We start from the raw sequence: 27,642 nt of genomic DNA on the forward strand, positions 1-27,642 counted from the left end.
TCCTCGGCGGTCCCAGTCTCTGGTCAGCAGCTTTTCGAGGGTCTGACTTCCAGGGCGCTTCGGCGAAGGTTAGCAGTGCTCGATGGTCCCTCAGAGCACAAGAAGAGGGCACCTAGCCAGGTCCTCTCTCGGATCAGTCCTCGACGAACTCGGCAGCTTTCAGATCGGGTCGAAGCAAATGCAGCAGCAGTTCTTCCAGCTGGGTGTCGAGGGTCAGCAGTTCCAGTTACTCTTCAAATGTAGACACAGCTTCTGAACAATTTCCAGTGGTGAGAGGTCCCCAGATATACTATTCTGCCTCTCATCCACACTGCTGGGTCACACTCAGCAGCCAATCATACAGAAGGGCATTCATGCAGTCAGTCAGCCAATCAGGCATACAGTGCCACAGCATTTGTTCTTCTCCACTTAGAAGACAAATGAGCCTCTGCTGCACAAATCTATGTGGAAGCATACACTTGAACTTTTGGTGGACACGACCTGTCACTGCGACCGCTTGGCAATGGGCAGCCCTCTGGGACCAGACCCATCTGCCTACATGCACTTGCGCTCGTGGTGTGTGTCTTTAGCTAGTGAAAGTTTTCCTTCATATATAATAAAAATCCCTGACTCGGCAGCATGCGTCTTCGTTTTCTGTTTCTGCTTTTCATAAAATATGGAACAAGTATAAGAAGAGAAAAACCATTCGATTTGATGGGCTATTCAATTAACTCCATTTTGGATACCTGCCTGCCGATTTAATATGTTCACGATCCCGTGGGACGTCCGTGAAGACACCCCCTCACGGAAGACCATTCAGGCTGGACGTTAGGGACACCACCCACTGCTCCTGGCGTTTTTCGTCTGTGACTCTGACTGGGCACATCCTTCGTGTGTCATTATTTCGACATGTCCGGGTCACGTGGCCAGTGACGCCTCGTGAGTTTATTTCTCCTAGCAACAAACCTCGGCTATCCAAGTTCGTAGCCGCAGGCATTCTTCGTTGCAATCGCAGAGGAGTGACTCGGCATTCAGTGCAGCCGCAGGAGAGCCACAAACGAGCCTTTAACGGGTAAGTAAAAACGCACCTTGCCCCTGCAAGAACTGAGGATTTTTTCCGCACTATGCAGCATAAAGACGCAGTTTCTACCATTTTCCAACTCGCGCACAGAGATTAATCCAATTTCCTTTTCTGCTCTACCCACAGTGTCTTAAACCAGATTCAAGTGGTTTTGTTTTTCCTTTCTCGAGCTTCATATAAGAGCCATCTTGCCCTCAATTGTCCTTCTCTTGAAGCATTTCGGGAAGGTGATTTTTTCTCCATTTATTTTTATTCTGCCATTTACCCCTACGGGTTTTTGTACAGCAGTAAACTGAATATATTTATCCTTGTGAAGTTGCAAATATAACTGAACAGAAGTTTTCTGCAACTGTTTTTCCCTACAGACTCTGGGCACGCATGCAAATTCGTAGCTTCTGTAGTTTTCATACCCACTTGACGCAGACTTATCGGGTGTTCCTTGACAGCTCCGGTATGGGGTCATTGAGTCGGCGCGGACTAGCCAGTCAGCTTTTTCAGTCTCACATCATTTGAGACTGACAAACCCAACCCCTCTAGGTGAGGAATGGATTATTCTATTTTTTCTACTCCCTGTGGGGATTTTTTCTGAGACACTTCTGTGTTCCAGGCAGAACCTTTCGTCTTTATAAATTTTATGCAAAGCTTGTGGTGAAATGTTGATGTATACTCAAGCATGCACTGTGACCACTAAAGCCCAATGTTTTCAGTTGGAAACTGAGTTGTTTTTCCTTTGTTTCTTTCTTTTTCTCCCAATAGGGTATCAAGAACTTGCCCTGATGAAGGTGGCAACATATAACCACCGAAACGCGAAAAAGTGTTAGGGGGTTTGGCCTCCAGTTTTTCGTCCTGAAACATTTGGACATCTGTCTCTCTGTTTATAAACGCTTTTAATAACCAGGCAGCGTATAACAATACACAGTAACAAAGAATTGCTTGTTGTTTGATCCAGTTTCGCTACCTATGCCTTTTTTTGTTCCCCCTACAACACGTAGGCAAACCCAGTGGGGGTTTTCCCAATAAGAAGTCCTGCAAAAAAGATTCTTAAAAAACAATTATGAAACTCCAGGATTGGTTTTAGAACAAATTGTATACAAATATCCAATAGCAGATATCAAAGAATTGAGGGATTCGCAACCTCTATTTCATTTGTTTGTTTATATTTGAATGTATGCAACGGCTAATATGAAATTGTATAATTCATTTGCTTTTATTTCTCTTTTAACAAGGACATCTTCCTCTTTCCCTCTCTGAGCACTTTTTTTTTTGCTTTTTCGCTCAATCACCTTTTTACTTCACCAACATTACTTTTCCTATCCATTTATTTTTGATTACATATAACCATATGATTGATGAATGATGCTAATAATGGTTCTTTTTATCTCTTTTTCAAATATGTTTACGATTTGATGTAACACTGTTTCTATCCAAATTTGTTACTAAACATATTGAAAACTTTTTGTGACAGCGTTCACAATATTAAACAAGTACAAGTGACATACTGAGAACATTGTGGTACTATGTGGTCATGTATACTTTTCTACTTTCTTCATCAACCATGCATTAATATGGTCCAAACTAGGGGTGTGATTTGATGCAACAAAACCCCAGTTTTTGCAAGACACCCCGCCAATTTAGCACACTAAGCCAGGCATCTTTCCTTTTTTGTATCAGCATCACCTTGTTGTTCTATACAGTGCATTCAGGCCATACTCCTCCCGCTCAGACACTCGCAACAAGGTATATGTATTGGGACAAGTACCCAGCCATTCAACACTACACACTGCATTCATACCAGTTTCGGGCAGGGCTGTCTCAGTCTTTGTCTCTCATACCAGAAACCAGACAGCCACATCAAGAAGTGCATATTGGTCACACACTACATTCACCCAGGTCCCACCCACAGGGTGTACCCACAACATACAGTCACCGGGAAAGCTCCGGCCAGTCTGGCCTGGACTTCACAACACCACCATATATGGAACTTCCACCCAACAGCCAGTCAGGGGGGAAGGGACAGAGTCAGGGCTTCCCAGGACTTTGGGAAAACAAGGTAACAGGCAATAGAAAGCAAGAGGCTACAGCGGCCATCTTGTTTCCTATCAGGAATCAACTGATTCCAATGGCAGGGCCTGGGTATCTCAAAATGGAGGATCCTCGGAGCACCTGTCAAATTCAGTAAGGAGCTGCCAACAGCCTATACCCCGCTCTGTGGGCCACACACAGGTGCCCAAAAACATACATTAGGGGCACAGGGTTGCATCCCCACCCATGGGTGCCATAAGGGTATCCAATGGGTCTGTACACCAAAGCAAAAACAGAAGAGCTGCACTGCCAGGAGTATGGACCTCTGGGCAGAAACCAATACAGAACATAAATGAAAAAGGACTACAGGACAAGGACAGGGAGGCCCTGCCGCTCCAATGCATTTCCAGCATCACACTGGGCATCTGGATACCTGAGCAAGGTAGTGTCACAGATGACTCATGGAATAATCAGTCTCTGCGATGGTGCAAGGCTTTTTATTTGGGTTTTTAGGGCCCTTTGACCATCACTCGCTCTCCTCTAGAAAGCACCAATCCACCCTAACCCAGGTGTCCCTATTCCCCAGGATAGTATATACCAAAGACTGGCCCCTAATGTCCAAGTTATGACTTATTCTACCGTGGATGACCGAAAAGTCTTCTCGACAATCTTCAGGGACTTCCTAGACGGACCCTACACTATAGAGTGGTTGGTGCTCTAAAGAAAAAAGGATGAATTGTGCCTCAGACATTCTGCCGACTCAGTCTTTGTATTACATCCATGTATTCCTCTCCTGTTCCACTGTTTCCCTCTTGCTACTCTCCTCTGGCAAATTCCACCCACCACCTATTGTATTCCCCAGGTCTACCCCCATCTCTCAGATGTCTCTTTCCAGCTAAGACTTGCCTCTACCCTTCAATGTTAATTCTTCCTTCATGACCCTACTGCTCCCTCCTCCACGCTACTTCTACTACCTCAACCCACCTGCTACTCAAACACTCACATAAGCACTTCCCACGTACTCCCTCTCTATAATACACTTCGGACTCTTTCATGCACGCTCCCAATCTAGTAATCCCTTGTACTCACTAACCAGTGCCTTACACCTGCTCCACCAATCACCCCCAGACTCCTTCCCGCCCCCCTTTGCTGGTCTCGGTCTGCCACCACCACCTCCTTTGAGCACCTGTTGGAGACAGGGCCCGTGGAAAGTGAGGACATTCCGTGGGATGAGAAGTGGCATTTCTCCTCCGATAGGGAGGCCCTGAAACTGTAGCAAAAGAGATTATGGTTTATTTTAATGTGTCTCAGCTTCTTATTAAACAAAAGGTAAACCTTAAGGTTGTAACGACAAAGCATTTTATACCAAAATAAAGACTTTTTGGTTTCTAAAACGAAATGCCCACCTTAATTCGAAGGGTATACTACAACGGATGGCGGAAATATCTTCTCTAAGCCATCTTATTCTATAAAGACCTACAACCCCTCTATTAAAATTACTAAGGGAATTAAACCTACCCTTAAAAATACTCAAGTAAAAAAAATGTTACTTTAAAGAAACAAACTACATGTCCCAGAATCCTAGAGGGACTGAGACGAGGCAGAGGACTGAAGAAGCATGTAGATGTATTAGTCAGGTAATTAGGCTCTTCAGTCATTGCAGGAGTCAGGCCATTGAGATTAATGGCTCATACCTGATGCCAATTGCCAAACCTGTGAAGCATAAAAGCAGGAGCAGGAAAGGAGAGGAAGATGGAGCTGTAGCAGGAGTTGGAAGGTGGCAGTAGTAGCAGCAGCAGAGGAGAAGCACAAGGCTGGCAATTCACAAGGAAGTGGGAGCACAGAAGGGACGCCGAGACGTGGAGCCAGACGATTTCACCTGCAAGTTCCGAGAGGGTCCAGTGTATGCAAAACCTGTATTGCCGTGGTTGCACAGAGTAAGATGTGCTGATGTTTTCCCCATGTCCGCCCAGTTGCTGTGATTGCAGCGCCGTGCTAGAGCCTGAGGCAGAAGGCGAGCCGAGGCACTGGGGAGTAACAGAGATCCCCAATCAATGTGGCCGGACCAGAAACAAGTGAGCCCATAGTAGTAGAGGCTGCCGGGAAACCGAAGCAACCCACATCCGCAGTGGTTGTGGAGCCGGTGAGTGAAGTGCAGCATTCAGGTTCACTCAGCAAGTCTTGCAGATAACTGTAACCAACTCTAAAATAACTTGTATACTTTAAAGCAAGTAAAAGATGTTTGTTGCTTTGAAACTAATTCGTAACAATGAAAATGTAGCATGCGCACTAATTGTAAAAGTCGTAGTGTTTGCGTGAGAAAAGAGCATTTCATCCATTGTGGAACATTTTCTGTTACCGAAGTGGTCACATGTCCATAATTGAGAAGGAAGTACTTGCTAAAACCATTCTGAGCACTAACTTTGACTTCTTACGAGAGTTACAAGTGAATACAGCATCAGAGGAAGGTCGCGTGTGGCCAATTGGGTTTCTCGAGAAGTATGAAATCTTCTCTGTGATGATATATGGGAGTGCAATTACTTGCAACCCTTTAAGGTTAAAGATATAACTTAAAGAGTGGTTCTCTTTGAAGAATGAACCTTGTAGTATTCTGTATTGTCTTTCTTTATTTCAAGACCTTGTGATACTGACGAGGAGAACAGGCATTATCCACGCCAACAGGCAAACCCTTCCTATAGTGAAAGAAAGCCTATTTAAACCAATCCACCTAATCTGGGAAGTTGCCAATGGTCTCTGATACAAGTGTGGCATTGTTACCTGAAGCTGGAAGAGTGACACTACAGCTTCTGGGTAGTGGCTTGTATAGAGAAGGTGTGAGTTAAGCCGGGAAGGGAGCTGGATGCTTGTAAAGAATATTATAGAAGTAGCCTGTACTGCTGAAGACTTTTGAAGTAGAGACGAAGACAGTTGTTGGCCAGAGGCAGATTGAATTAGTGGAAGTGCGACAGATTGAAGAGGCAAAGAGACTGCCCCTGTTCTTGAAACTTATGGAAGGGAGGAGTGCCTTGGATACCTTTAGAGGTCAACGTGTCTTGTTCTTACCTGCGTAATAATGCTGAAGTACAAAGTAGAAGGACTACTTGAACTGTGGTGGTGTATATAAAGTTGTCATTCGATGTCACAGTGAATAGGTACCAAGAAGTGGCATACTGTGGGGCAGGAGTGACGGTCCTCATAATAACTATAATAGAAGAGTTGTTGGAAAGGTACCAGCAACCCAAAGAAGAGCACCCTGACAAAATGTACCAAATGTACTGCAGAAGTCCTTATCAGTTGTAAAGTTGTAGATGAAGTTTTAGCCCTATTCTTTGATCTGTGGCAAATCTTGGAAAGAAGAGATCCAGGATTACCAATGATGAGGTTTTCTTGGGGCCTCGCATTATGGACCCCTCACACCTGGCAGTCTAAGGGTGCCACCCACTCTTTATTGGATGGGCTGAGAATAAGGTGCAGTGTGAAGCTTCCGTAACTGCTGTACAGCATTTCCAGCTCCTGCTTCCGTTTTCTACCCTGCCATGGTGCTGTTTGTATGCCGCTCAAGTAAGACATCTGATGGGTAAGACATCTGATAGGGAAGTCAGACCTCCATCTCTTCCAGTTAGACTTTCATTGCTGAAGTGTTCAACAGTTGTGGTTTGGGGCATGGTTGGTTCTTTGTTTTATGGGTCCTCTTCTCCTGTATCTGTTTCGCTAGAGCCAGTGGCATGGGGGGATTCAAATTGCTACTGCACAAAGACTGGCACATGTGGAGGGGACAGAAATAAGGGCCCTCACAACTGCCACCATCCCACTCTGGGGTAGGACTGGCTCAGGATTTCTCCCGGTTAGGCTTCCCACCCCAGACGGACAGGGGTTTTCCATCCCCTTTTGACAAGGTCAGGGTACTGGCCTTGTCACAGTAAGATCCAAGACCCATTGGGGGTGTGTCAACTATGACCAAGTATCCTGGTAAGGGTCAAAGTGTGCAAGGTGTTTGGCTTTGCCGAATGCAGTTTTAATGTATGTAAATGTTGCATGGCATTCCTGGAGCCATGTTATTGAGGGGCGAGGGGGGGGATCTCTTCTCTTCCATACACACAGCAGGGCCATGGTGCTTAAAAAGGATCATATATTATTATTGACTGCCATTGGAGGCTGCAGTTTGCAGATGGCTCTACTTTTCCAAGGTCTGGGTGCAATTCACCCCTAAATGAATTGCAAGCACAGTTAGTGGATCTCACATTTCTCATTGTTCAGGGCGAGGCCTGAATCTGAGTGCCGGGCACACTTGCAGTAATGTCATAAGTTTCAGGAGCATTTTGAAACAATTTGAAATCTTCACTGTAATTTAGGGCATTTGGAAAGGGAAGTACCACTCTTCATATTAGCCCTTTGGATATTTCAGACACTGATTTTATCCCCAGGTTGAGGTGTTTAGAACGGTATATTCCAAGACAGGTGGGAAACATTGTGATGCATGAAGCTTGTCTCAATGTTTAAGTCAACCTGGTACGTACAATGTCGAAGTCAACCTGGTACTAACCCTTCATGTATAGCAACTTGGAAAAATGGGAGATGATGTTCAGTCTGACTATCATGTACTCTATCTGGGGTCTAGAATGTATGTCTTTCTTGTGGCTTTGGGTATCCTCAGATCGATGCAGAGTCTTACCGGATTATTTGGCTTAGGACAAGCACCAGTGTGGACACTCGCAGGGCGAGTCTTTCTGCTTTTTCTAGGTCTTGCTGTGACAATACTTGCAGCTTGTCCTATTTTCTTTTGAAGTTATATGCTCACTCTATATGGTTATTGGGATGTCAGTCTCACCTTGTTAATGTACAATTTCCCAGCCAGCCAATGCAGTGGAACAGCTTGTGGTAAACATCTTGGAGTCCCAGGCGAATTTCCTTACCAATGGCTGCTTTGTATTCTGCTGTGCTTGCTGGCTGGGTCCCTTGCAATCCCGTTGGACGTTTTAGTTGATCTCCAACAACCCAGGTTGGAGGGAGGTGCATACGCTCAGGAGGAGCTTTCCCGTCGTCCGGCCGTCTAGGAGACCTTCATTTTCACACTGTCTTTGCCTCAGATGGTGCACGTAAACCGACCTCTGCACTTCAGAAGGGTTGTCACTCTTCATTGGTGGACAAGCTTGTGATGGCTGCAGGTCAACCTGATTGGCTAGGTGGCAGAAGATGTCCGTCTATGGTGTTTGTGCTGGCGTTTAGCAAGTTCACTGGGTGGTCATTAATGACAGGAATCACATTGGGGAAGGGTTTGATTTGTTTCGGTCCTTCCAATTGTACTCAATTCTGGCCACCAGCTAGATCTGGAGTAACTTCTCAGGTGAATAAACATTTGCTAGACATGATGCCCGCCCAGGGGTTCTGCCTTGTTCCCGGGAAGCCCTCTGGAGAGGCCATTGTATTTTACCATTGTAACTAACTGCTCTGTTCATATTCTACCACAATTATAGCTTTAATGTCGTATTATCGGCCATGGCCCTTCATGGGCAAATCTCAAGCTGCATCGGTAGCAGAGATGCAGGCCTTGGTGTTCATCTTTGGCGGCAAGTAACTTTGAGGGTAGCTTTTGGCGGTCCTTTGGCTGGAACCTTGGCAACTCTCACCCAGTCACAAGTTTCACTTTTGTCTTGGGGTGTCTCAATCTGTGCAGCTTGTGAGTCCGATTTGCTCACTCTTGTGAGTTTCCAGGGTTAGAAAGTATTTGTTTGGAGCAGTTTGCAGAAAGAGTAAATGCCAATTCTCTTAGTTCAAGAATGTATTCCACTTGCAGCGAGCAACTAGATTCTGCAACGTAGCGACAAATTGCTCAACTGACAGTTCTGTAGTTGCTTGCATTGGTTGAAAGTGTAATTTCAAAGACAGGTAGGACCCGCTCTCCTCGAGTTAGTTGCTCTCACGTCTCTTTCATTAAGGTTGGTAAATACATCCTTTTTATGTCCTGAGTCACGTTGGTCTATTGCAGTTAAAAATTCAGAGCTCATCGACTCATTCAATTCACACCTGTGCCCACTGCTGAATTGGGGGCTAAACTACAGGTTTGGGTTTCTCAGGAAAGTGGCTCTCTCCAATGTCCAAGGAAGCGTACCTCTGGCCTCTTCAGTCTTATCGGGACATAGCTGTCCAGTGCGGCAACCCCACCTGATGGGCTATGGTGTGTGGGTAACTCAGATAGAGCTTTTCTTGGCATGTACTTAACCTCTGTATGTCACTTTCCCACCAGCTCTCACACTGCAGGCCAGTCTTATACCGCTGTGTTCTCTAGTACTGGATGACTGGGCAGTGTGGAGCTCATGTTCATGAGTGGAGTAATGTTATTAAAAGGCATAAAAGCCTTCAATAGGGATTTTAACACCTTCAATAACGCCAGATATTCAATCATTTGTATGGCGGAGAGGAGGGGTGGAATGCAACTTGTGTTTCCGCCACCTTCTTTCCCTCTGCCAATGCGAATGGCTCCAGCATGGATTTTAATTCTGGCGCAAACGCCTTTGTAGTTTTGTAATTATAGCATGTTTTTATGGTGATCCATTCTTGTATGAATTGTATATCACGTTACAGTAATATTGTAACCATATTTTTCTTTCTGTACTTAGAAACAATGCTAGTTGATGCCACTTCCTGTTTTGTCAACGGGTAAATGCTTGTGTTCCATCGCTTTCTGTGACGTCACTTCGGGGTGGGTCAAATTCACTTCCTGTGATGTCATCAGAAGTCAAGGGTCATGTGATGTCCCTTCCGCTACTACTGGCATTTTAGTGAAATGTCTCTGGGTATGGTGGGAGGATAGATCAGGGGCAACGCATGCGTCTTGGAAGCAAGAAAACGCATAGCAACACAGGTTCGAATCCCAGGCTCGTGCATAGGAACTTGCCTCCAGTATGGAGCGTGTTATAAAAGTGCAATTATAATTATGGTGTTGCAGGATCTAAACAGTTACAAACCGGCATTCACGTTCCTGCAGGAAACCCCATCTGATGGGACCAGAATGCATGTTTCTCTTAAGATCAAATGATGCAAGGAATGTGCACGCAGGATTCACAAGGGGCTCAATGTGGGCGATGGTCCCCAAATACAGTTTACTAGATCTTTGATGGTCCGTGACATCAGGGAGAGATGCATGTTTTTAACAGGATCACTTAAGACGGAGACTCTGGGGTTGCTCTGTGTGTATGCCCCCACTGCCACAAGCGGCTCTCCTTCGGGAGCTTCATGGGTTGTTCATACAACATGAGGTGGACCGCTGGCTTGTGGTTGGGGATTTTAATGATGTGATGGACAGCAGCGAGGATGGTTTCCCAGGTCCGAAGGGGATAAATCAGGGTTTATTTTATTGTGTTTTGACAATTGCATGGCACGCAAAGCACAGAGGTATCTGGACACTTTTAGCTTGAGAATATGGTTACATTAAGTGCTCAATGCAATAGTCAACCAACGGGCAAATACATGGAGCCTACCCCATATTACTGCACAAGAATGCCAAAGATTCTGAGTCAACGTAAGGTAAATGGGTACTGGTAGTCCGTGTGAGCAGCGCAAAGCTGTGGTGTCCTTGCAAGAAGTTTGTGATGCGGCATGAACGAGAGAAGAGCAAGGGTTATGCAGAGGGATGGGAAGATCCCTTAGTGATGTGTTCGGAAAGGAGCGGGCAATGTATGTAATAGTGGCTAAGAGGTGAGTCAGATGAAAAAGTTCAGAGCCGAAGGACGAGAAGGAGTAACAGAAGGTATTAGACCAGTCTTACCTTGTTAGCATTGGAGCAGGTGGGATATGAGAAATTAGCCAATTAAGTAGAAAGGCGCCCGACTTGCCCCAGACAGGCACCAGACAGGCCTCAAGCCTTATGAAGAGAGCCTTTGGAATGGGAGCTGGCACAGCCTGCCGGCTGTGCCGTGATGATAGAAAAAAAAAATCCCTCCAATCCGGGAGCGCCACAGATCATAGAGGCACCCTTGCCGCTGGGAAAGGTCGTGAGCTGCAACAGCAGCAGACTCGCTGGTCGTATCGTCCAGGGTGGCGGCCATGTTCCAGGAGCAGGCGCGCCATGTGGATTATACTTTAGTTATGCTGCATCGCCTCAGTATGCTGCAGAAAACTCAGCACTTTTGTGACTGCGACTGAGCTGGTGGATGAGTTGCACCCATAGGAGACGCGTTATTCCTTCAATTCAGGGGCACAGACCTCCCCATCTAGAATAGGTTAATTTTTGTGTCTGGCTTAGACTCCTACAGGGTTAGCAATGTGCATCTCCTGCCAAGAACTATTTCTGATCACTCTCCGCTATGGATCACCATGGGCAACGCAACGATGAGGGAATCGCCATTCTTGGAGACGAACAAGGGGATTGTGTCCTCCAACGTATTCCACATCTATGACAGACTCCCAAAGCAGTACCAACTTTTGGAGGTGGGAAAAGAATTTACAATTTTAGATTGCCCAATCAAATGGATGAATAAAGGACTGCCTTACCAAAGGCCAAATTCTGCCCATGGACGGAGTCCAAGGAATAGTGTCTCACAAAGTATGGACAGAAGCCCATGTGGCTGCTTCGCAAATATTGCAAATAGGAACGCACCTCTGCAGAGCAGTGGAGGCAGCCACACCCCTAGTAGAGTCAGCCCGTAAACCTACTGGAGGGTCCTTTCCCACCAAACGGTAACACTCAGAGATCGTCAAAATGATCCATCTGGACAAGGGTCAGACTGTTTCCAAGCAGACCAAGCGCCTTCCAGCATAACCAACAAGGAGCTGATCGTCCACTCTGACCCAGGACATCCATGAAAGATAGAAACTCAAAGCTCTCCTAGGATCAAACCTATGGAGCCTCGCCTCTTCCTTACCAGGATGTGGAGGAGGATAAAACGCTGGAAGAATCACCTTCTGGCTCAAATTGAATTCCGGCACAACCTTCGGAAGAAAAGAAGGTCGCACCCGCAGGACAACCCTGTCCTTATGGAAAACAGTAATGGGTGGCTTAGCGGAAAGTGCCTGCAATTCACTCACTCTGCGTGCGGAAGTAAGCACAACTAAAAACACAGTATTAAAGGACTGCTTGCGGAAGTAAGCACAACTAAAAACACAGTTTTAAAGGGCAACTGTCGCAACGGACAAGAGTGTATGGGCTCAACCGGAGCTCCCATTAGGAACTTTAAAACCAAATTCAAATCCCATCCTGGCACCTGGAAAGGCGACTGTGGAAACACATTAGTTAACCCTTCTAGAAACTGGGAAATCAAAGGAATCTTAAAATAAAACATTCCTCAGACGAGTGCTTAAATACGGACGGCGCCCCCAGGTAACCCTTAATGGTTCCCACTTGCAGGCCCTTGTGGGCTAAAGAAAGCAAAAAAGACAAAACCAAAGGAATGGAACATTGGAAAGGATCCACATTCTGTACTCTGCACCAGTCACAGAACTTTCTCCAACGGCAAAAGTACAGGGATTTCGTTGCGGGCCTTCTGGCCGAAAGCAACACCTCCATCACGGTTTTGGGGAGGTCCCAATCCTTATACCTCAACCTTTCAGATACCAAGCATGAAGGCTGAGAGACTTGACCTCTGGATGGAGAAACCAACCCCCCCTTCAGTGAGAGCAGATTGTCTCGGTCGGGAAGACGGCGTGCAGGGCAGATGGACATTTCGAGAAGGTCCGGGTATCATGCTCTCTAGGCCCATGCCGGAGCAAGGAGGATCATTTGAAAACCGAACCTCCGTAACCTCTCCAACACTTGCAGAATGACGGGGAGTGGAGGAAACACGTACAGCAGTGGGAAGGACCACTCCACTACGAACGCATCCCCTAAGGCTCCTCTTGGGGGAAATTCCCGCGAACAGAAGCTCGCGCACTTCCGGTTGACACTGGTGGCGAAGAGATCCACTTGTGGGGTTGTCATGATGCCTACCCCCAGGGACCCAGACCAAGTCCAGCAACCCCAGAAGCAGGCATCAAGTTACCCCAAGCAAGCCCAACAACTCCCGCTAGGGGCCATTTGGTTGCAGTCCTGGCGCCTATGGCGCCAGGCTCATATGGACGGTCAGTGCTGGCACCATAGGCGCCAGGCTCATAGATTAAAACTTACCTGATGCAGACCATGCTGCAAACTTACCTGATGCAGGCCATGCTGCAAGAGCTCCAAGCCAAACGAGGCTTGGAAGGGACTATTTTACCTAGGGACTATTTTTTTACTCGGCTGGGGCTGGGGAGGAATACTTACCTGGGACTACTTTGGAGGCTATTTAAACCACACCCGAAGAGCAGCACACGCTTCGCGTTATTCTGCATCCAGCAGCGTAACGCTCACCGTGCCTGCAAGTCTGAATCCAGTCATCTGCCACGCCCGCCTCGAGTTTGGAGCTCCTAGATAAAGGGAGAAAGAAGGAGAAAAGGTTAGAACAAGAGCAATACCCTTGATCCTTACCTGAATTCCCGATCAATCGCGCCTTCGAGCTGGAAGAAAGAAGTTATTTTATGCACGTCGCCTCGCCTGCTGCAGCGCTGCGCTGAACTCACCGGCCTTCGCAGCATCCTCACATTTCACTGCATCCTCCTGCATGTTACCGCCGCACTCCGGCACCTAAGGAGAAGACAAGAACAGCAAGGTGAGCCAAGGGAATACACAGAGGAATACCCCCCATAGACTTACCCGATTTTACCACCGGGGGTACTTTTCTTCACGGGTCGGCGCAGCTTCCACTGCATCCTAGCCGAACCCCGGCCCCTAAGGGGAAACAAAAGGACAGCAAGGTGAAACAAGGGGGTAACAAGGGGAACCCTCCTCACCACAAAAGACTTACCTGATTTTACCGCTGGAGGCATTATTCCCCCAGACTTCATGCTTTCTCTCAGCGCCTGAATAAGGGAGAAAGCAACAGGTTACATATGGACATTATTTTATTGAACTGTGTTGGATAATACAAATCCTTACCAGAACATTACCGGTTGCCACGAGGAACTCTTCAGTAGGGTCAAGCTGCAACCTGCAAGGAATCGGACAAGAGTGAAAGTCAGGCGTTTGAACTCTTAGGAACTACATATTTACGGCGTCTTGCCAGGAATATCGGAGTCAATATTGTCCTAAAACTCACCAATTCCTTTGAGCCAGTGAAGCAACTGGTTATCTACGCGCCCCTGCGCTCAATGCAGGATGGAGAGCTCATCTTTTCAAATCATCAGGTGAGACTATAAGGGGGAACATCCAAGGTGATCAGTGGGGAGAACAGCGGGGTGGGGGGATTTACGCTCAACTCCACGGGTGGTTAATTCCCTTTCTCCACTTGCAGAAGAAGATTCCTACGAGCCAAGCAAACAAAGCTAGGTGGGCCAGTCCAGTCCGTCATCTCGACCCTACGCGTCACATTGGTGGAGACCGCAGCAGTCCAGATCGACGCCTCTGTGGGAGCCAGGTGAGCGTAACAGGGGTTCCCCATAGGGCGAGGATCTCCAAAAGAACTTCCTGAGCCAGCTCCCACTCGTGAGAGACCGTGCTGTGCCTGCTCAGAGCGTCCGCCGCCGCATTTTCGTCTCTGGCCAGATGAACTACCGAGATCGAAATTTCATGCTCGATGGCCCAGAACCAGAGCTGCATCGCCTCCCTGCACAACGGGAGCGAACCCCCCCCCCTTTTTCTGTTGAGGTAGTGCATGGCCACTGTATTGTTCGTCATAATCAGGACATTCTTCCCCCGCACAGACAGCAGAAAAGCCTTCAGGGCTAGCCTGACGGCCTTCAGGTCTAACAGATTGATGTGGAGTCTGGACTCCGGTGACCAACGTCCGCTGGCTGTCAACTCGTTGGCATGAGCGCCCCAACCTGTGAGGGATGCGTCCGTTACAATCGTCACATCCGGCCATTGTTGCCAAAATGGTGCCCCCTTCATCAGATTGCCTTCGGCGGCCCACCATAGAAGATCCTGGGCGACCGAGGTCGGAATCTGAACAGGAACCGACATCCTGCCGGAGAACTGCGACCACTGCATCTTGAGAGCCCACTGCAGGGATCTCATCCGCAGCCTGGCCTATGGCACCAGAAAAATGCAGGATCCCATGAGGACGACAAACCTCAAGAATTCGAACGCCGGGAGACTCTGGGCACGTTGAAACTTGTCCACCATCTGCAGAATGTGATGAACCCTCAACCTGGGGAGGAAAACACTGCCCCAGGGATGTGTCGAGCACTGCTCCGATGTATTGGAGCCGCTGGGTAGCTGTCAAATGTGACTTCTTTAAATTGTGGGAGAAGCCAGGCTTGTGAAGGGAGTGGCAGGTGACGGACAGATGATCCAGGGCTTGCTCGGGAGAGCGCGCCCTGATCAACCAATCGTCCAGGTAGGGGTAGACTTGAATCCCCCCTTTCCTGAGATATGCTGCCACCACCATCAGCTTGCTGAAGACCCTCGGGCAAAGGTCAATCCGAACGGCAGGACCCGAAACTGAAAATGTGAGTCGCCAACCGCGAATCTCGGGTACTTCCCGTGCTTGGGATGAATCTGCACATGAAAGTAAGCATCCCTGAGGTCTAGAGACACCAACCAATCCTGGAGTTGAAGGGCCTGGAGGACTTAGTTCCCATCTTGAACTTGTCCGTCCTGAGAAGCTTGTTCAACCAAAGCAAGTCCATGATGGGTCTCAATACCCCGTCTTTTTTCGGGATAAAAAAATAAAGGGAATACCATCCCTTGTTCCTCTCCGCTACAAGCACCTATGGCGCCTTTTTCCAGCAGGGATAGGATTTCCTGCGCAAGGAGCGGATCCGGACGCTTCAAAGAGCTTCCCTGGTGGATTGTCGTGAGGCCTCTGCCGAAAGGGAAGACAGTAGCCGTGGGCTATGATCTCTAGAACCCACACATCTGAAGTAATGGCCCGCCATTCTCCAAGATGCTGCGCAAGTCTTCCCCCAACCGGCGAACCATGGGACATGGCCTCATGACTGAGCGGCTTTGGCACCCAGAGTACCTTGCTTTCCACCCCTGGTACTCCTATGGTGGCCCCTTTGACTGGCAGCTCTATCTAACAAAGGAAGAGTAGTACCGAAAGGAACCTCCCCTCCATTGCTGTCCCCTATGACGAAAAGGCAGAGGTTGACATACTGCAGCGCTCAAAGACTTTGCTGCAGTTTGAGGTCTGCAACCTCTCAAGGCTATCATCAGCCTTGCTGCCAAACAGATGTTTACCATCAAAGGGCATGTTCAGAAGACAGGTTTGCACATTAGGAGCAAACCCCCGACTTCCGCAACCACGCAGCCTGCGTATCACGGTGCTCGCAGCCATGGACCAGCAGACAGTCTGCTGTTTCCAAACCCGAATGAAGGGATTCGCACATTGCGTCCTTGCCGTCTTGCACGAGGGCTAGAAAACCATCCCTTTCTTACGCTTCGGGAATAAGCTCAGCCGCCAAAGACGCACAGTTCCACAAGTGTGTGAAAATCTCGCTAAGGCACAAGTGGAGTTGACCAACTTCAATGTCATACCCACAGCCGAAAATACCTTCTTCACCCAACCATCAAAGCGCTGGAGGAGACACTAGAGTAGGAGACACTATAGTAGTCATCGCGGTTGGCCAGTTCCTTCAGAACATAAACTTAACCACTGGAGAAATGACTTGAAAGTAAAATGAAGTAAAACCACGACTAAAACAACCACATGAGGAATAGTGGCTCTGCTTTTTTGTAAAAACTGCCAAAAACAGTTAAATCAAATAAAAGAACCACAAGTATTCTGTCACCGGAGGAATACGCATGGGCCCCAGGCTCTGGTCGGCCAAACTCCACCTCCGGAGAGGTGTCAAGACCACTAGCGTCATGCAATGACTGACTGAGTTCCTCCATCCGACTATGCCCAGACAAAAAGGTCATCAGGGACATCAGGAGGCACAGGCAAGGCCTCCTCATCAGACAGTTCCTCAACCTCTGAAATATCCTGTAAAGGTTGGACAAATTCCAGCCTAAGAGGAACAGAAAAGGGCTCAAAACCAGGACTCAGACTTACTGGCAGCCTTCCTCAGAGGTTCGACAGCCCTCAGGGGCACCTCCGTCAAATCCTCCACAAACTGCGTCGAGGGCGCCGAAAGAATCTGCGTCGACCGAGGCGCCGTTGAAGACTTCTTCGAGGTCAGAGCCTCAAGAGAGCCCCTCGACGGATACGGCGCCGATGGCGTTGACGCCTTCTTGGAAGGCTTCATAGGTTCAGACGGTCTCAATGGCATCGAGGACAGGGACCTGGATCTGGCACGGCTATGGCGATCTCCCTTGTCCAAGCGGGACCTCGAGGGACATCGACGCAGGACGCCCTCTGGCGAAAATTTCTGAAGCAGCACAGCTGTGGACATTACCGGTCATAGATGTGGAATACGTCGGAGGACACAATCCCCTCAAATGAATGTGTACTTATTTGGGCTTCCCGAAGGTGGTGGGCCAGCTGCAGGATTAAACAGTGAAATAATTTGTTGATTAAACAGTGAAATAATTTGTTGAACACCTCTTAGGTGAATAATGCCAGGACACTTTGGGAAGGATACAAAGCTGCGCCAGGGTGGATAGATGGGGAGAGGGGGGTGCGATCTGGACCTTGGCTGCCAGGGAAAATGTAATCACTGGGGGATGAGATCAATGAGGAAGATGTGAGGTGTTCTTAACTGAATATTATAAATGATTGCATGCATTGCGGAATGGGGGTACAGGGCTGGCATACAGCAACCTCCTGGAGGTACCCCTTCCTCATCCAACTGCACAGCAGTCGGAGGCCCTGGATGTAGCTATCACGGGAGATGAGTTGACTGCTGCAATATCATCACTCTAGTCGGTGCCTGGAAATACTGGTTTCCCAGCTGAATTGTGGAAAAGGCTAAGCAAGGTGTTGGCCGATCCCATGCTGGCGATGTTCCAGGGTAGTAAGGATAAGGGAAGGCTGTCGCAGCATTTGCATCAAGTGACCGTCAGTGATACACAAGAAAGACGTATGTGCTTCCTATTGCCCCATCTCGCTCCTTAATATGGAGTCCAATATACTGGCCAAAATTCTTGCAACAAGATTGATCAAGTGTTCGCCTGAGTTGACCCATCCGGATCAAAATGTTTTTTGCCAGACAAAGCAATCCACATGAATATGCAGAAGCTTCATGGGTTCTAGATAGGGCAGGTGCAATTTCAGATACGATGGTGGTATTGATTTTGAAAAAGCAGTGGCTCCATTTATTGGGGATTTGTGTGGGGAGTTGGTGGAGGGCATGAGTTTCGGGCTGACATTTCTGCAATGGGTCAGATTGTTGTACGAGTGCCCTCAGTCAAAGGTTTCAATCTTTTCCGCTGGAAAGGGCTATGCATCAGGGCTCCCCCTCTCCCTGTCACTGTTTATCCTGGCAATCAAACCCCTGGCACTTTGGCTCAGGGTGATCCCCTCAAAGCAATTTTGTGGCCATCGAGACAGGAGGACTGTTTCCTATATGCGGGCAACCTGCTGTTATATGTGGGAAAGCCCCAGGAGGTTGACCACCAGGATAACTGAGATATTACAAATATATGGTCAATGCAGGGGTCAACTGGAACAAGTCCATCGTATTTGCAATACAAGGGGGGGGTCCCTGGTAATCCCCAATGACTGCCCATTCAGGGTAACAGTTGGCTCATTGAAGTACCTGGGCATTCAGATCTGCCAGCCTTCCTCGAATGCGAATTGATGCCTGTAACTGACCGGTTTACCAGTCAACACAAGGTTCTGGCCGGTCTTGTCCCTGATGGGAAGAGCAGCAATTTTCAAAATGATGACCGTGCCTAGGTATTTGTACATCCTCCATAGTCAGGATCCCAGAGGGAATTCCATGTGATCGCAAGGATTCTGAATAAATTGCATTGTTATTCTGGGTTGAGAGTCTCTCCAGAGCAACCATCGCATGGTTCAAAGTGAGATGGAGGCATAGGGCTCCCAGACCTCTGGCAAGATAACTGAACTTTGCAACTTTCAGTGGCAGATTAGTGGTTGTTGGTGGACCTATCCTATCCTCATATCCAATTGGAATGGGAGATCAAGACCCACTGCATACATTATAATTTGATTTTCACACAGTGCCTTAATCTAAATGTTTTACCTAGGACATATTTACATACATTACTATTATTACCCAATTGAAATTGGCACTCATTTATTGACCTCGGAAGGATGAAAGGCTGAGTTGGCCTTGCCTGGATTCAAACCTGCGACCTGCAGATCAAACAAGGATCATAGCAACAAGCGTTTAACCCGCAGACCCATCTACACGGGAGGATAAAAGTGGTCTACCCCTGATATCGCAACAGGTAGTTATGGGCTGCAAGAAAGCAACAAAACACTGGGTGGGAGGGAGTAGTGACCCCTTGAGGCACCCACTTTGGAGCAATCGTGACTTATCTGAATTGAGGAAATTGTCCTTTGTGACTCAATGGCACTGCAAAAACATAAGTGGTGAGGTATGCGCTTGTTGAGACCAGTTGCAGTAATTTCAAGAACTAAAGCAAAGTTTATAATTGTCAGGGTCAGATAATTATCAATATATCCAGTTCCAACAGCCCGGAACAGACCCTGATGGAGGCCAACACACATACAGAACTCCTTACTAAGAAGGCAATTTTGACTCTGTATCAGATACTGTGTAGTTTTACATCATGTCCCTTGGTGAACCTCCAACGGAAGTGGAGAATGGATGTGGGACCTTTGGAGGTGGAAGAGTGGCAGGGGACCATATGGCCCAGAGGGAAGTAGCTATTCCAGGCCACCTTAAACTTGCCCAATTGAAGAGCCTATATAGAACATATCATAGAGGAGGTCTCAAATAAAGCCTGCACTCCAATCGTCCATTTTGAAGTACCAGGAACGTTCACAGCAAAATATGCGACGTATGATGAGCAAATAAACCAGCAGAGAGCCGCAATAGGGCTCTGACCAGTGCCTATCAGAAGAACAGCACCTATTGAAGTACCAATACCCAGAAAACCATGGACAGTAAGGTATCCATTGAGAAAACCCTATCAACAAATGGAACGAAGTGAAGATTGCCTAGGTACAGTCCTTGAAGAAACCAAAAAAGGTCTTAATGAAAGACAAATGGTGACGTCACAAGAACCCAGACTGACTTGCAGATAGAAGAACTGACAACCCGAGAATGATGCAAAAAAACAAAACGCCATGAATAAGGATATTGTGAACCTAAAGTGAAAGGATGATGTCGAAATGCAAAGAAGTTTAAAGCTGTAAGCAAGATGAAGGCATTTGACCGGTTTACACCTGTAAATATGCTTGGAACCGCAAGAGAACTAAGAAAACAGTGCGGCTTGCTATGCTTGTTTGTTTATTAATTTGTTATGCGCACCAAACCCGTAGGTAAAAGGGCGCAGCAGTATGAAGATGCGAGGCTTACATAGTTACAAATATGCAGTGAATATACACAGAATGACAAAAGTACAAAATATACAAAATGTGCAAATAAATACAGGGGTAAGAAGGCCTTTGTAGTTACAAGAATAGGCATGAGCAGTGTGCAGCAATACGCGGTGCTAAATCAAGTCCTCTGTGTATCACTTTGGCAATCAGGTGAGCTGCCTAAAAGGTCAGAGGCTAGGGGTCTGTAGTGATAATGTGTTTTAGAACATTTTTTCTAATGTGTAAGTAAAGTTGGTCAGCCCTCAGGTCTTGAGGCAAGGAGTTCCAGCATTTATCAGCTTTTACAGGGAAGCTATTGCCACCAATAGTGGCGAGCTTGTATTTAGGTATGGTCAGGCAATTAGCATTGCCTGCTCTGGTTAGTCTACGAGCAACTTTTCTCTGAAACTTGGCTGTAAGGTAGTTGGGGCAGTGTTGTTAAGAGCTTTGTGGGTTAATGAAAGTGTCTTCAACTGTATTTTATTGGCCGCGGATAGCCATTTATGATGGCGTCTAAGGGAGGAAATGTGTGTTCTTTTGTTTATGCCTAAGGCTGCTCTTAGGGCGTTATTTTGTAGGGTTTGGAGTTTATGGATGGTCGTTTTATTAGCACCGCTGTAAAGTGCATTACAGTAATCAATTCTGGAGAGTAATAGAGCTCTGGCCAGGATCAAACAGCTGTCAAGCTTGCACATGTAAGCAGTGAAGGAGGTTAGGGATTTGATCTGTTTATCAAAGGACAAAGTGGAGTCCAAGTAGAAACCAAGGGGTTTTACCTCCTTGGATACTTTGATAGAGTTCCCGTCAATATATTGAATGAGGAGAATTCCTGACCTAGTTTTTTTGATGTTAGCCTGTGAGCCCAGAATTATCAACTCGGTCTTATCGTTCAAGCAAAGGCCATGAGTGGCCATCCATGCTTGGATGATAAGATATACTTTGTTCACCAATCCCAAGTCCTTGTTGTGATCCCCAGAAAGCGGGACAGAATCTGGTTATCATCTGCATAATTAGTGTAGGTAATACCCAGAAGGTCCAGATCATCAAACAAGGGTTTGGTGAAGATATTGTAGAGAGTTGGTGAGACGCAGGAGCCTTGAGGGACACCACACAGGATGGTGGTAGGGTCTGCGGCTGCCGTGGTAGATAAGACACTTAGTTCTCTCGCTCAAGAAGGATTTAATCCAATTGATGGCTTCCGGGGAGAAGTGGGCAGCAGAGTCAAGGTGTTGGCAGAGGACTTTGTGGTTTGTGGCTTAGTAGAAGAATAGTGCGGCAAGCGCCATTATACATAATCTACCTCAAAACGAAGCACAGTATTATAAGTGTATTTCTACGTTGCTCAAGAGCAGAAACAAAACTCGGCAGAGGCAACTCGTGCCAGGAAAGCCAAGGTCATACTAATAACAGAAGCGAACAGTAGCTACATCTAATTGAAACTGAGAACAGAATATCCTGTCTCTGAAAGGTCGAGATAAGAAGACGTAGGCAGGTGGCGGGCTAAATGAGAATCAAATACATCAAATTGAGAGAAAAGAGACAAATTCACGGTGTAGCAATCACGTGACCAGCTGAGCTAGAAGAAGCGAGTGTTCACACCTACACTTGGCACCTGACCAGGCAGAGATATCAGAACTTTTCCAGACAGAAGATGCAGTCTCGAGGCCAACCACAGTGAACTAATTGACACATGGATACTAAAGTGATGATTGATTGTAACCATAATCGGAGGAGGCCGGGTAACTAAGGGGCACTCCGCACCTGGCCGACCATTCTGTGTGCTATTAAGCGAAGTTGAAAAGTATGCATGGGTTGGTGCCAACCCGATCACAATGGACCAAATAATCTAGGGTCCTATAGTTTGTTGAACCAATGAGACGTACTTTTAGTGTACGTCTACTGTAGTCATGTTTGAAGGAAGGGCTGAGATGCCCCTCCGACAGCGTTTACCCAATCCCCTCACTCTGTTAGCATATACAGATATAGTACCTATAGTAAAGTTACTACAGAAAGTTAACACAGAAAGTTACCTTTTCCTAACCAATAGAATTGCATGTTAACTTTTGAGTGTTACACGTCAGTGATGACCATTTAAGTATAAATGTTACAACTTGCATGAAGTTTGTTGGCGTTTGAAGTGAGAAGGACGATCGCAACACTGCCGATATCCATAACTCCCCATTTTCTTGCCAAAACATTGAGTTGTCCTTATTGATTGGTGTTGGAGTAATAAATCTACACCCTCATCCATCTCAAAGGTGCAGCTATCTCGTCTTAAAGTACTTCTGAGCAAACCTCGGCTCTATGGGGGGTCTCGGATTACAATATTATACCAGGAACTTCCGTTTAGATGTAACAGGGTGGCGGACTACTTGTGATGTCACGTTTTATCTTACAATATGGACGTGCTCAAAAATACTGACGTTTTGGCATCAGATCTTACGCAAGGTTTACGCCAGGTGTCTGCAGAAGTCTCACAGCAGGTGCTGGCTGATCCAGAACTGGTTATGTTGGGGGTATGGCATGAGACGGAATACTCTTGGTACGAAAAACGATTTCTAATGCTCCGAACGTGGCAAAAATGAATATTGCCATGTTATGGGGCTTGCAAGAGGTGCCCAGGCCGTTGAAGTGGGTTTTAGACATGGATAACTGCATGGCAGTAGAAGAACGGATATATAGATCCAGGGGCGGTGGGTGCCCTTACACATTTGGTAAGATCTGGGACAAATGGGAGAATGCCGAGTAATCCAGGCAATAGTGTTAATTATATGGCAATTCACCTAGATGGTTTTGTTATGTTATTCATTTTATGGTGGGCGAGGGGGGAGCACCTTTTTCAAAGGATTGTGTCCAACAATATTTGCTTTGCAGGGTTTTCTGCCCAGATGGTAGGACCTTTCAAACTGCTGTGTGGTGGTTATTTCTTATTCACCCGTTATCATAAAAAAGAGAAGGGAATACCAAGAGAGGCTTTTGCCCTGTCCGGGCTACAAATCAAAGATGCACAGAAAGTGGAGAATCATAACCACTTACCCAAAGGAGAGTCTGCAGTTCCAAGTGGGACCACAAATAATTACCTGTTGAAACTGAACCACCCTGGAGAGGCAAGTGCGAGACAGTACATGAACTGGAAAACATACAAATCCAAGTTGTGCATTTAGGGAAGGAACTTTCACAGTTAATCAAGACTTTGTGGAAGGCCATACGAGTTCACCCTTTTGGATGCATTTAGAATTAAGAAACTTAAATTTAGAATTCTGTGAGCAGGTCCGGTCCCAAGAAAACCACATTAAGAAGGAACTTTCCTTTTCCAAGTTACCCAAGATTATGTGTGGGGACACTGGTGTCCTCCCTTTTGGTGTATGCTGAAAACTAGACTAGAAAACCTAGTGTGTTAAATCCTCATGGAACTTGTTCATTTGAACTGGGCGAGAAAGCTACAGTCTGAGAAACCAAGAGGAGCATTTCATCCTTTGTGCTGAAACCCCAAGGGACTTGTTTTCAAATATACGAGAAGTCTAAAACCTGGGAATTCAAGAAAAAGATTTCCAGAGACATTGTTGCGAGGCGGTCATGCACCAGTCAGCATAAGCCCAGCAAGGGGAGTAAGAGCACTTTTCTGGTCCACATTTTTGTTCATCCTGATTAGTGGTAGGGCCAGTTAGAAAGACAGTATAGGTTTGGATGAAGGACAATGTTGAGGTGTGTACGATGTCCTGACAAGCACCTGTTTGTTATTTTCTTAGAATTGGAACTTCCACCGTAGCAATAGGGCTAGGTGTTTTCTTTTACATTCATAAAATTAATAAAGTAAAAACAATGTCCAGCTGTCCACATCCTATCTAACCTACCACACTCTTCACATGCGTTTCTGTATGTGTGCGCATGTGGATGAAAGTTGAGGATTACACTTTTGTTGACTGGGATCTGCCCACCTCTTAAATTCCCTTTGTACACTCAACCACCCCTCTCCCCATGCACCCCACTTGATTAACCACACCAATTGGTGGTTTCTATGTAAAGATATGCAATATACTAGGTTATTCATTCAGTGAAAGAGTGCTAAATAAAATAGGAGGCGATAAATCCACAGGCCACTAAGAGGTTAAGTACTTTGCCAAATCATTTGAAGAGTATAAAGAACATATTGAAACATCTGCACCAACATCTCAACCAACACAAGTAGCCATTAACAAGATCAACGTAGTTCATATAAAGTTTGAGAATCCTTTACAATAAAGCTTTTTTAAAGACTACTTCATTGCCTACGTAGAAGATGTTCATAGAGGATATACACTTCGTCAACATGGCTTTTTGAGGTGATCAGCTCAAACCGAAGAAATCCTTCACAACCAAATCCCCAATTCAAAGTTGGTACAACCAAAGTTACGCATAATTTAAAAGAAACTTGTAAATGGAGGAAGTTATATATTGATTAATGTCTCCAAGCCACAAATCCCACTAAAATAGTTATCCCATTACAACACTTTAAACCTTACTGAGCCATCCAAATCAACTATAACCACCATCTGCCATTTTTGCCTCAAATTGGCAACATACAACCATCAACATCGCCCCTGAACCAGACTTTGATGCCACCATCCCTCACACAAACTATATATACCTCCATCCAAATCAAGAGCCCTTTGCCAAAATGTCCACTTCTTGTAAACATATTGGCTCCGAGGCCTCTTCCCATCTTGACTCTTGAACTCTCCAGCCAACTTAACCAGGACATTGAGTGTGTTCTAGTCATGATCTCACTCCTTACAGGAATATTTACAAAAGAGCTAAAAAATGCAGTGCCTATTATCTTCACACAAAAAAAGCTCCCTTGACCTGTCAAACTCAGTGAACGTCCACCCAATCTCACAAGACTCCCACAAAGAACAACAATTGCCCAATTTCATTCATTAAAAGCAACAACTTACTCCATCACCAACAAGCTGGCTTCAGTTCCAGCAGTGGACGTCTGTCTTGCCAGAATTAACTGGAATCAGGACGTTCACAGTGACTGCCTTAATCATGCCTTTTGATACGACAGACCAAGCAATTCACCTGGGCCGATGCAACGCATTGAGATTTGAATCAGACAACTAACCTGGATCATTTCCTCACATCAGACCACTCAGTCAATCTCTATACCATCATTATAAATCAAGGACACAGCCCTAACCCTTGGGAGTCAGACAATGCTCTATCCTTTCCCAACCCTTCAATATTTACCTCACCACTGGCTGACCTCACCAGCTCCTAGAATCTGTACTAGACACGCGCAGACAATATCTAGGTACTCCTTAGGCTCAGAGCTGCCTCTAACAACATCATCACCCACTTTAGCAAATGATTGTCAAGGTTTAATAACCAGATGAATGAAAATAGACTAAAATCCAACCCAGCCAAGATTATTGCTTTCAACTCTGACCCTCAAACTTAGCCTCCTAAAATTTGGCAACATTCATCGGGACATTATCCTAGCCCAGTGCAAAAAGTCACTTTTGGCAATCATTGACTTTAAGCCTACATTCGACGCACAAATTAGCTTGCTCGCAAAAAATGGTTCAGTCCTTCAGATCACTTAACCATATAGTCAGTCTCTTCCCAATTAGTCACAAAATCATGATTGTAAATGCTTTCTTCTACTTTTGACTGTTGTGTCAGCATTTATCAGGGCCTCCCAAGGCCCAAACCTACATGCTAAAATAATTCAGATTGCAGATGCTCGCCTAGTCTTCAGCCCCCATTGCTATGGCATCTCAGCTGCTATCTGATCATTCCACGGACTCCCCATTATGCTGAGAATCAAATTCAAGGTACCATTCATCATACCCAAGGCATATTATGGCATCGGCCCTGAGCTCAGTACAGGAAAAATGCAACTAAAATTCAACTAACACACAACCAAGAGCTCAAAAATCTGCTAACACGAGAATTCTAGTTCAACCTAAATTTCATCACACAAGAAAAGGCCTTTGTACCTTCTCAGTTTGAGGTGCAACCCCTTAAACACACTCCCGATTATCAAAGATCATGTAGCCTTCAGGAAAGCATTAAACCATCACTACACCCTCCCACCAATCCAACTAATTTCCCCTTCCCTTTTGTGTTCAACTCATGGTCATCACCAGTTCCAAGGGGAACATTTGCTTTACAAATATCAAATGTATAAATAGAATCTTCTGTTTTTTTCTTAACTACTTCTATTTTTTACAATTGGCAATGAAAATCATTTGTGCACTTTAACCATGCTCAAAGCAGCATTACTTTAAACTAAATCTGTACCAAGTACGATATGGTCAAAGGGGCTTACTTTTTCACCTGAGTGCGCAGCATTTCATTTTCTTCCATCAGTCTATTGTTTGCTTCTTCTGCCCCCTCTAGAGCCAATTTTAGTTTCCCCTGTTGAACTTCTAGTTTTTGATTATTTAACTGAAGGTCTGCAACACAGGTTATCAAATCAGAGGTCTCCCTAAAAATGGGTTTAAAAAACACGTTTTAAATTACAAGTATTTTTTTGCCTAACACTATGGCAATATCTGGTTTTACCAATACTTACAAATCACCTCTGGACACGTCACCACCAAAAGCCTCCAAGCTTCCAGAAGTAGTATTCATCCCACCAGACCTTCTCTTGGCTAAAACAAAAATATAAGCGTTTCACTTTTTCGGACTACAAAGCCACTTTTATGGAAATGTACAACACGCACATTTGTCACCTGCTAAGAAACTTCCACGCATCTTAAAAGCAGAGTCTTCTACAGCCACGGTTTCCTCTTTCGTTGTGACATCTCCCCTAAAGCATAACAGCAAATATTAGCCGGATCAAACATCACAAAGAAACATTCTACAGAAAAGGACAGAGATGATGCAAAACAAGATGCTTAGTATCTAGCTGTGAAGAAACCCTCACAATGCACTAGATTTTGCAAGTGTGCACCCCAGAGTAGGTTTTAATATACATGACACCTTCTTGCTAAACAAGTCAATGGCTGATGAACACAATAAGAACGAGTCTTCCTCATGTCAAAGGACAACAAACCATTATATTACACAACTGTTAAAACATTTTTTTTCTCTCTTGGACTAAAAAAACAGTATTCCAAGTTCCTTTTCCATTGGTTCTCTTTAAAAAATAAAAAAAACACACAACAT

The 27,642-nt window shown here is 46.0% G+C and overlaps 1 protein-coding gene across 3 annotated transcripts in view; it reads right to left on the bottom strand.

Moving 5' to 3' along the window:
* IRAG2 (inositol 1,4,5-triphosphate receptor associated 2) overlaps window positions 1-27,642 on the bottom strand; it is a 2,448,326-nt gene that overhangs the window by 1,955,398 nt on the left and 465,286 nt on the right. For all 3 annotated transcript variants that reach the window (XM_069628487.1, XM_069628486.1, XM_069628485.1), the window contains exons 5-7: window positions 27,207-27,283; window positions 27,047-27,125; window positions 26,801-26,959 (exon numbers count right to left, since the gene is read on the bottom strand). In XM_069628487.1, coding sequence (XP_069484588.1) covers window positions 26,801-26,959; window positions 27,047-27,125; window positions 27,207-27,283 — 315 coding nt within the window. The remainder of the gene's footprint in view (window positions 1-26,800; window positions 26,960-27,046; window positions 27,126-27,206; window positions 27,284-27,642) is intronic.

This window comes from Ambystoma mexicanum, chromosome 12 (genome assembly GCF_040938575.1).
Source record: "Ambystoma mexicanum isolate Mex_15411 chromosome 12, UKY_AmexF1_1, whole genome shotgun sequence".
Taxonomy (NCBI): domain Eukaryota; kingdom Metazoa; phylum Chordata; class Amphibia; order Caudata; family Ambystomatidae; genus Ambystoma; species Ambystoma mexicanum.